The sequence below is a fragment of the Chiloscyllium plagiosum genome, chromosome 10 (assembly GCF_004010195.1).
Source record: "Chiloscyllium plagiosum isolate BGI_BamShark_2017 chromosome 10, ASM401019v2, whole genome shotgun sequence".
In the NCBI taxonomy this organism is placed as follows: domain Eukaryota; kingdom Metazoa; phylum Chordata; class Chondrichthyes; order Orectolobiformes; family Hemiscylliidae; genus Chiloscyllium; species Chiloscyllium plagiosum.
In genome coordinates, this window is record NC_057719.1 from 24,331,210 (window position 1) to 24,341,581 (window position 10,372).

The window sequence follows — 10,372 nt, forward strand, 5'->3', positions numbered from 1 at the left end:
TAGTGGAACATTTTTCAAAGGAAAAGGAATATCAAAATAGAGAAGACTTGCTAAAACTATACAAGACACTGGTCAGACCACAGCTAGAATACTTTGAACAGTTTTGGTCCCTTTATCTAAGGAAACACATACTGTTATTGGAGGCAGTTCTGGGAAGGTTATAGAGTCATAAAGACATAATGCATGGAAACAGACCCTTCGGTCCAACTCATCTATGCCAACCAAATGTCCGAAATTAATCTAGTCCCATTTGCCAGCAATTAGCCCATATTCCTCTAATCCCTTCTTATTCACATACCCATCCACCTCCGCTTCCTCTTACAGTTCATTCATACATGCACTACCCTCTGCATGAAAAGTTGCCCCTTAAGTCTCTTTTAAATCTTACTCCTCTCACTTAAACCTTTACCCTCTAGTTTTGGACTCCCCTTCCCTGGGGGAAAAACCTAGACTATTCACCCTATCCATTCCCCTCATGATTTTATAAACTTTATAAGGTCTGTCATCCTGTCTCTACAGTTCAAACCCTCCACCCCTGGCAACAGCCTTCTAAATATTTTCTGCACCCTTTCAAATTTAACAACATCTTTCCTATCACAAGGCAACCAGAACTGAATGCAATATTCCAAAAGTGGCCTATCAATGTCCTGTAAGGCTGCAACATGACATCCCAACCTCTAAACTCAATACACTGACCAATAAAGGCATGCATACGAAACGCCTTCTTCACTATCCTGTCTACCTGCATCACCACTTTCAAGGAACTACAAACCTGCACTCCAAGGTCTCTTTGTTCTGCATCACTCCCCAGGAACTTACCATTAAATATATAAGTCCAGCCCTGATTTTCCTTTGGTTCCCTAGGTCGATCTGGGTATGGAGGGATTTTCTTATGAGGATAAATTGAGGAAATTGTGTTTGTACTCATTGGAGTTTCGGGGAAATGAGAGGAAATTTTATTGAAACATAAGATTCTTAGGGGGCTTGAAAGGATAGATGTGGAGGAGTTGGTTCCTAGCACACATGACTTGAGGACTAAAAGGCTTAATCTCAGAGTTAGCGGGTGCCCATCGAAGACAGAAATGAGGAGGAATTTCTTCTCTCAGAAAGTAGTGACTCAGGAGAATTGTTTACCAGAGAGCTGTTGAAGTTGGTTCATTAAGTATAGTCAAGGCTTAGATAGATAGATAGATAATCAGAATGGAATTCAAGGGTATCTTCTTCTCTCTTGATTTGATTTATTGTAGTCATATGTACCTAGGTACAGTGAAAAGTTTTGTTTTGCGAGCAGTGCCAGCAGATCATAGCAAACAAGGACAGACAGGTCATAGGGTGCTTAGAGGAAGCAAGGCATGCAAGGTGACACCTGCAGAGGAGGTGCACAAAGCAAGATCAACATTAGCAAGACAAATATTATTTGAAATTAGAGAGCTCCATTCAGCAGGGAAGAACCTCTTCTTGAAGCTGTTGGTGCATGGTGTTTAAGCTTCTGTATTTTCTGCCTGATGGAAGAGGTTACTGGGTGGAAGGGGTCTTTGCTGATGTTGTTAGCCTTTCAGCAGCAATGAGAAGTGTAAATGGAGTCCATGGATGGGAGGTTGGCTTCTGTGATGGCATGGGCTGTGCACACAACCTTCTGTAGTTTCTTATAGTTCTGAGCAGAGCAGTTGCCGGACCAGGCCATTATGCATCTAGGTACAATGCTTTCTGTGGTACATCTGTTTTAGTTGGTGAGGGTCCTCATGGACATGGCAAATTTCCTAAGCAGCCTGAGGAAGAAGAGGCATTGTCATACCTTCTTATGTGGATAAGACAAGAAAAATAGAGTTCGGGATGATGAGATCAGCCATGATCTCAACAAATCGTAGAGGAGATTCAATTAGCCAAATCATCTCCTCTACTCCTACTTTTTATGTTCTAATCGACTACAGCAGTTCAAGAAAGTAGTTCACCACCTTCTCATACCAACTAGAGATGAGTGAGAAATGCTGGCCCAGCCCATAATTTCTACATTCCATAAACGAATTTTTTAAAATCCTTGACAATAAACATCCACATCAAGACAGCATCCACATTTTCCCTTGACAATTACTGCTGCTGAATTCCCCTACTATCCACATGTTGGAGATTACCACTGATCAGAAACTGAACCAGACCACGCATTAAAACCTGAGGCTACAAGGAAAAGTTGGGATTTCTTTGGCGAGAAACTCATTTCCTTCTGCTCAAAGTCAGTCCATTACCACAGGTTAAGAGTGTGTTGCAAGATTCTTCACTCTCCTGAATAAGCATGGCTCCAAAAACACTAAAGAAGCTCAACATCATCCAAGACAAGACAGCCATGCGATTGGATTCCAATTCACCTCCATAAACATTCAGCCCTTCGGCCACCACATCCAAGAGCAGCAGACACATAACAGTCATGGAGTTATATAGGACGGAAACAGACCCTTCGGTCCAACTCGTCCATGCTGACCAGATATCCTAAATTAATCTGGTTCCATTTACCAGCATTTGGCCCATATCCCTCTAACCTTTCCTATTCATGTACCCATCCAGATGCCTTTTAAATGCTGTAATTGAACCAGCCTTCACCACTTTCTCTGGCAGCATGTTCCATACATGCACCACCCTATGCGTGAAAACGTTGCCTCTCAGGTTCCTTTTAAATGTTTCTCTTCTCACCTTAAACACATGCCCTTTAGTTTTGGATTCCCCAAATTGGTACAACATTACTTACAAACTCCCCTCCCATGCCATATAATATCCTGACTGGGAATACTTCATCATTCTTACACTATCACTGTTGCATCAAGGTCCTAGAACTTCCTTCCCAAACAGCACTGTGTGTGCATTACATAACTGTAGTAGCTGAAAAACAGGGCTCGCCATCACTTTCTCACGGTCGGTTCAGGACAAGCAGCAGACTGCAGTTGTGCCAGTGACGCTCACATCCCATAAAAGAATTAAGAAATCTCCAGTGGGGTGAGGGGGAATAGCTTCAACAAAAGACTCTTCAAGATCAAGAGGGGTTTAGTAGCACGGACAGGGGCAGTATTCTGTCTGACTGGGGAGTCGGTGAAGAATGTCATCAATTTTAGTCAGGAGAAATTTCCTCCAACAGAGCACGGAATATGTTCCCCGTTCCACAGGGAACAGTTGAAAGCGAGATTATCTTTTTACAGAAAGTCGATAGTTTGAAGCAGTTGAAGGTACTGCACAACGCAGAAAGAAAGACCAACACAACATAGTTTTGAATTGATCTATTCAACAATTAACAGGTAAGCCATGTCCTCCCTCTGTTCTAGCTTCCCTTTGTCAGCATCAAAGAGTCTGGAGTGCAATGCCACTCTATCGCCTGGGTGCAGTACTATCTAAGGGCCTCTGCAGTGCAACGGTAGTGTCCCTACTTCTAAGCCAGAAGACCCAGATTCAAGATCTACTTGCTCCAGAAGTATGTCAAAATAGGTCTGAACAAGTTGGTTAAATATCTAAATGTATGCCATGACCACCTTGATTAAGGTATCTCCTAGCTAGGGCACCGCTACTGAAAATGGGGAACCTGGGTTCAGAGGTACAAAATTACCAACTACACAAGAAGAGAAATTATGCAAAGATATTATGAGCAGTCATGGACATACAATTAACCATCCAAAAAATACTGTGAGGGTCAACAATTGACTAAAAAAGTCAATTCAAACGGCGTAAAGGCCTTACCCACCACAAGGTACGGGAGAAGGAAAAGTTTACCTTTGGTCCCCAAGCTGCGTGACGAAGACGTTCCTTTTGGGATTTTTTAAGTGAAGTGAATATCGCCGATAGTCTGTCAGGCTGGGCAGTTTGCCGTCGTCCATAATTCCAAGGTTATTTTCCAAAGATCAAAAAAGAAAACCCCCTGCTGAAACGCAGCAGAGTTTTAGGAAAATGCCTGAAGCGAGAAAAAAAAATAAGTGGCCACGGTTGTTGTGGTTAGTGCACATAAAATCCTGGCCAAAAAAACCAATCACCTGGGAATGACCGGTTGCCTGTGAAACTATCTCTTTACAAGTTGCAAGTTCGATCGCTGGCCGCTTCCTGAAGCAGCTCCGGGATCATATGACAGGGAGAAGCAAAAACATTACACCGTCTCTATGGGAACCACCCGGAGACTGGGAAGAAGCCAAACAAAATCATCCTTGACTTCGATCCAACATAAACACAAATGCATTGCAATATTTCCATTTCGGAGCTTCTCTATTCTGTGGATTTTCAAACCAGCCCCTTCTCCCCACCTCACCGCCGCTGGAGTAGAATTCCATTGGTGTTCCCTTCCCAATCGATTCTAATTGCCACAGCTCACCCCAGTAAGGGTAGAGAACACCCCAAGACTGCCCTGGATTCTGGTGTCTCCAAAACTTCCAGGCTTGCACCCCAAAGAGCCAGGTCAGGAGACCACAGAGGTTAGGAACGAAATGTATGTTGTTCATAGTCTTTGACTGGTTGTCAAACTATCAGGCAAGGGGATGAAAATGTTGTTACACGGACAGTTAGCCAAACTAGGTGACTGGAAACAGAGGGGAACCTTCAGGGGAGAACCTTTATATACAACCCAAAGTTGTCAACTTTACCTCAATTGCATGCTTTACTGTATGTTAACTTCCTGAACTCATTGCTGGAAATCCCTCTGAACATCAACAGGCACAGATATTCCAATGGCCAAGTTGTCTTGGAGTAGGGCAGATTGGAGTTGTCTGTTGAGACTTTCTGGAATTCCTGACACAACTGCCTCCATGGGAACTGACCAGGCAATTGGAAATTCTCAAAGGCAATTCCCACATATCTGCAACTGTACAAAAAAGCTCCTTAAATTTGAAGGATTTGGTGGCTTCCAACTCACTTAAGCTTAATAGTTATGCAGGAAAGGTTAGATGATTAAAAGCCTCCTGAGTAACTCTTAAAGTGAGCTCCTGACTCACCGCTGACCACACCCAAGTGAACCTCCCCAAACCCTGACACCACTGACCCTACATCACCCCTGATCTCACACTGGGCTGATTCTGCTTGCCACCCACCCTTGCCACTCACCCTAACACACCAGACATAAGCATTTATTAATGAATCCACATTTTCTTCTCACAAAATATAAAGTGTTTATCTACACTTACTTTGATATTTCTGATGAATTCTCCTGATGAGTGAAAGATGTAATGCTTCAACATAATATGTCCGTTTTCAGCAATATTCAAGTTCTACCAAATTACTAATCTTCCCTTTTACATATTAAAGAAATCTTTACAGTCAGTCTTTTTAAATGTTATAGTTTACTTTCATCTTCAATGCTCTCCAATTTAACCAATATTTTGGTAAAACATTACATGCGGGTATTAAAACACTCCGAATTCTTGGAAATACTATAAGCTGCTTCATAGCACAATCCTTGACCTATTTAATTGGCCACAGATGGAGCACATTTCACATGAAGTTTTTATTTATGAACAGACAGTAGCATATATTCGTTGACATCTATGATTACTTTTAAAAATATTTACCATTAACTTACCATTAACTATCTTAGTTAGCTTGCTAACTCTCATATACAATCCCTACAGTGCAGACAGAGGCTTTTCAGCCTATACTCTTCTGAAGAGCATCCTACCTACACCCATCCTATTCCTATGTTTACCTCGGCTAATCCACCTAGCCTGCATATCCTTGGACACTACAAGGCAATTTAGCACGGCCAACCGTGGGCGGCACGGTGGCACAGTGGTTAGCACTGCTGCTTCACAGCGCCGGAGACCCGGGTTCAATTCCCGCCTCAGGCGACTAACTGTGTGGAGTTTGCACGTTCTCCCCGTGTCTGTGTGGGTTTCCTCCGGGTGCTCCGGTTTCCCCCGACAGTCCAAAGATGTGCAGGTCAGGTGAATTGGCCATGCTAAATTGCCCGTAGTGTTAGGTAAGGGGTAATGTATGGGTGGGTTTCGCTTCGGCGGGTCGGACTTGTTGGGCCGAAGGGCCTGTTTCCACACTGTAATGTAATCTAATCTAATATAATCTAATATTTGGACTGTGGGATGAAACTGCAGCACCAAGAAGAAACCTATGCAGACATGGGGAAAACATGCAAACTCCACACAGGTAGTCACCCAAGGCTAGAATTGAACCTGGGTCCCTGACGCTGTGAGGCTGCAGTGCTAACCACTGTGTGAACCCTGTCATATCTCTGTCACTGGCAAAGGTATCCTCTAGTTTCACATCACATCACACTTGAACTCAATGTGAAATTCATCATATTATTGTCTCCTAAATTATACTTTATTAATAAATTACTGATGAACTCCATATAGGATAAAATCTAAAATAGTTTGAAATTTTTAAAAAAACACAGAAATGCTAGAAACACTCAGCAAGTTATGGCAGCATCTGTGAAGAGAGAAACATTTAATGTTTTAGATCTATGATCTTTCAGCAGAATTGGGAGAAGTTAAAAGTGGTGAATTGGCCATGCTAAATTGCCCATAGTGTTCAGGGATGTGTAGGTTACAGGTAAATGTAGAGTAATGGGAAATGGGTTTGGGTGGGATACTCTTCGGAGGGTTGATGTGGACTTGGAGGGCCAAAGAGCCTGTTTCCACGCTGTAGGGATTCTATGAACTCTATGAAAAATATTTTGAGCAAGTGAGAGGTGAAAGAGGAAGAAAGGATGATCAATGATAGGGTAGAAGATTGGAGCAATTGAAAAACAGAGTAGTTAACCTTTGAGGGTCAAAGGGAATGTGAGGAAGAAAGAAATGAAGAAGAGATGAAAAACTAAATCATGCAAAGAAAGGGACTGAAAATTAGAGGTCAGCATTTATGGTAAGAGTGTAAAAGCACGTGGGATCCAGGATAAGTTGGCAAGATCGATCCAAAATTCCTTAGTGGTGGAAGGGTGATTGGAGGCAAGTGATTAATGGCATACCACAGAGGTCAGTTCTGGGTCCCATACGTACACACATAATATTTATATAAATGATATAGATGAGAATGTATAGGGGGATGATAAGTAAGTTTGCGGATAACACAAAGATTGGCCAGATAGTGAGGAGGAAGGTCTTAGGTAACAGGAAGATATAGACAGGATGGTCAAATCAACAAATCAGTGGCATTTAGAATTTAGCCCTGAAATCTGGAAGAATTAACAAGTATTCAATGAATGGCAGGACACTAGTAAGCTCAGAGGAAGAGGAATCTTGTCTATTTATCCACAGATCCCTGAAGGTAGCAGGGCAGATTAACAGGTGGTGAAGGAGGCATATGAGATACTTGCCGTTATCAATTGTGGCACAGATTCTAAGAGCAGTGAGATTATATTGGAGCTGCACAAAATATTGTTCAGAGCACAATGGGAGTATTGTGTACAGTTCTGGGAAGCCACACTATAGAAAAGATGTAATTGCACTGGAGGGGATACAGTGGAGATTCACCAGGATGTTCCCTGGGATGGAGCAGTTTACCTGTGAAGAGAGGCTGGAAATACCCAGTTACATTCTTTATAGCAAAGAAGGCTGGGAAGAGAGACCTGATCGAGATGTATATGTTTATGATTTTAGTTAAAAATTACACAACGTCAGGTTATAGTCCAGCAGGTTTATTTGGAAGCACTAGCTTTTGGAGTGCTGCTCCTTCATCAGCATAAAACCGTTAAGACACAGAACTTATAGCAAAAGTTTACAGTGTGATGCAATAAAATTATATATTGAAAAAGATCTGGATTGTTTGTTAAGTCTGTCATCTTTTAGAATGACCATGTTAATTTCAGTTCTTTCATATGTATATCCCAGAACCTTTTTTAAAGTTACATTCTCAAGTGAACTTTAACAATAGGGCCATGTCAGCTCAGATAATGCATTTGAGGTGTGAGGTGCCCTGTGTGAGGCTGTCTGTGCTCCAATGTTCAGACTGATTCTATTTCTAAAAAAAGGATTTACATAATCTTACATGGATTCATGCAGTTTTTGAGCAAAATAAGATGCAATTCTGCAAGTACAAATTCACCCCACAAACTTACATGTATGCGTGTGTGTGGTTGGGGGGGCAGGGGGAGTGATGACTGTCTGTGAGAGAATGTGTGTATGTGTATGTGTCTGAGTGTAAAGGGGTATAGATCTGTGAGAGGGTATGTGTGTGGGTGTGAGTGTAACTATATATGTGTGAACGTATTAGAGAGAGCTTGTGTATGAGAGAGGGTCTGTGTGCGCGTATGGGTCTGTAGGGGTGTGTGTGTGTGTCGGTGTGTGTGTTCTGCAATGGGGTCACCTGTAGTGTGACATGAACCCAAGGTCCCGGTTAAGTGTAGCATCGTGACGTTATCCATGGGTTTGCGGTAAAGTGATGTGCTGAGGTGCCCATCCTTTAGGGAGATGCAAGTGTCCAAGAATGGCTCCATCAGGCATTACTGAAACAACTACACAGTGATATCAACGAGTTTCATCCCACTATCTAACTCACCACAAACTACTCTCTAGTATCTGTCTCATTCTAGGACACATGCATCTCCATCAAAGGTGAACACCTCAGCATCTCGCTCTACCACAAACCCATGAATAATTTCACAATGTTACACTTCTCCAGCTTTCACCCGAAATATATTAAAACAGCCACCCACGACGGACAAGCCCTACACATACATAGGATCTGTTCAGATGAGTAGGAATGTGGTGGACACTTGGAAGTACACAAAGATGCCCTCATAAGAAAGGGGTACAATGGCTCAACATATCGACTGCCAGTTCCATTGTGTCACAGCGAGAAACTGTAATGACCTCCTCAGGAGATAGACACAAGCTGCAATCAACAGGGTACCCTTCATTGTCCAGTACGTTCCAGGAGCTGAAAAACTATACCATGTTCTTTGAAGCCCACAACGCATTATCAATGAGGATGAGCATCTCGCCAAGACCTTCCCCACACCTCCATTTCTCGCGTTTAAACAAGCACCAAACCTCAAACAGATCATTGTTCGCTGCAAACTGCCCAGCCTTCAGGACAAGACCACACAACCTGTCACAGCAGATGCTGCAAGATGTGTCAGAGTGTCGACACTGATACAACCATTGCACGTGAGGACACCACCCAACATGTACACCACCCAACATGTACATGGCAGGTACTCATGTGACTTAGCCAATGTTGTCTATCTAAAATGTTGCAGGCAAGGATGCCCTGAGGCACGGTACATTGGCAAAATGGAACAGAGGCCTTAGCAAAGATGAATGTTCACCGCACAACAATCAACAGGCAGAAGTGTTCCCTTCCAGTTGGAGAACACAAACTCGGACCTTTGGGTGACCATCCTCCAAGGCGATCTTAGGGGTAGGCAACAACACAGAGCGGCCGAGCAGAGGCTGATAGCCAAGTTACACACACACACGCACACACACACTCTCTCCTACTGACCCATACACTCATGCAGACCCTCTCTCATACACAAGCTCTCTCTCATACACTCATACATACACTCCCACACTCACACCACACATGCACCCTCTCAAAAACTTTTCCCCTTTACACTCACACTCATACACATACACGCACTCTCTCACAGACACTCATAGCCCCCCCCCTCCCCGACACACACATACACATGCACACACATACATATAAGTGTGGGGTGAATTTGTACTCGCAGAATTACATCTTATTTTGCTCAAAAGCTGCATGAATCGATGTAAGATTATGTAAATCCCCTTTTTTAGAAATAGAATCAGTCTGAACATTGGAGCGCAGACAGCCTCACACAGGGCACCTCACACCTTGAATGCATTATCTGAGCTGACATGGCACCTGTTGTTAAAGTTCACTTGAGAATGTAACTTCAAAAAAAGGTACTGAGATTTGCATATGAAAGAACTGAAACCATCGATGTAAGATTATGTAAATCCCCTTTTTTAGAAATAGAATCAGTCTGAACATTGGAGTGCAGACAGCCTCACACAGGGCACCTCACACCTTGAATGTATTATCTGAGCTGACATGGCACCTGTTGGTAAAGTTCACTTGAGAATGTAACTTCAAAAAAAGGTACTGAGATTTGCATATGAAAGAACTGAAACCAGCACGGTTATTCTAAAAGATGAGAGACTTAACAAACAATCCAGATCTTTTTTAACATATAATTTCAGTTACATCACACTGTAAACTTCCAAAAGCTAGTGCTTCCAAATAAACTTGTTGGACTATAACCTGGTGTTGTGTGATTTTTAACTTTGTACACCCCAGTCCAACACCAGCACTTCCAAATCATGACGCTTATGATTGGGATTGATAACTTGGAGAGGAAGAGCTGTTCTGTTTAGTTGAAGGGTCAATAACGAAGGAGCACAATTTTAAGGTGAAGGGCAGGAGGTTTAGA

The 10,372-nt window shown here is 42.7% G+C and overlaps 1 protein-coding gene across 2 annotated transcripts in view; it reads right to left on the bottom strand.

Moving 5' to 3' along the window:
- The window catches only part of si:ch1073-416d2.4 (coiled-coil domain-containing protein 42 homolog), a 49,171-nt gene extending 44,965 nt beyond the window's left edge, over positions 1–4,206 (bottom strand). Inside the window, exons 1-2 of one of the 2 annotated variants that reach the window (XM_043697178.1) lie at positions 4,008–4,206; positions 3,751–3,928 (exon numbers count right to left, since the gene is read on the bottom strand). In XM_043697178.1, coding sequence (XP_043553113.1) covers positions 3,751–3,854 — 104 coding nt within the window. In that variant the 5' untranslated portion in view covers positions 3,855–3,928; positions 4,008–4,206. Of the gene's footprint in view, positions 1–3,750 lie in introns of both variants that reach the window. The other variant, XM_043697177.1, reaches the window with a different exon arrangement.
- Between the last annotated feature and the right edge of the window lie 6,166 nt (positions 4,207–10,372).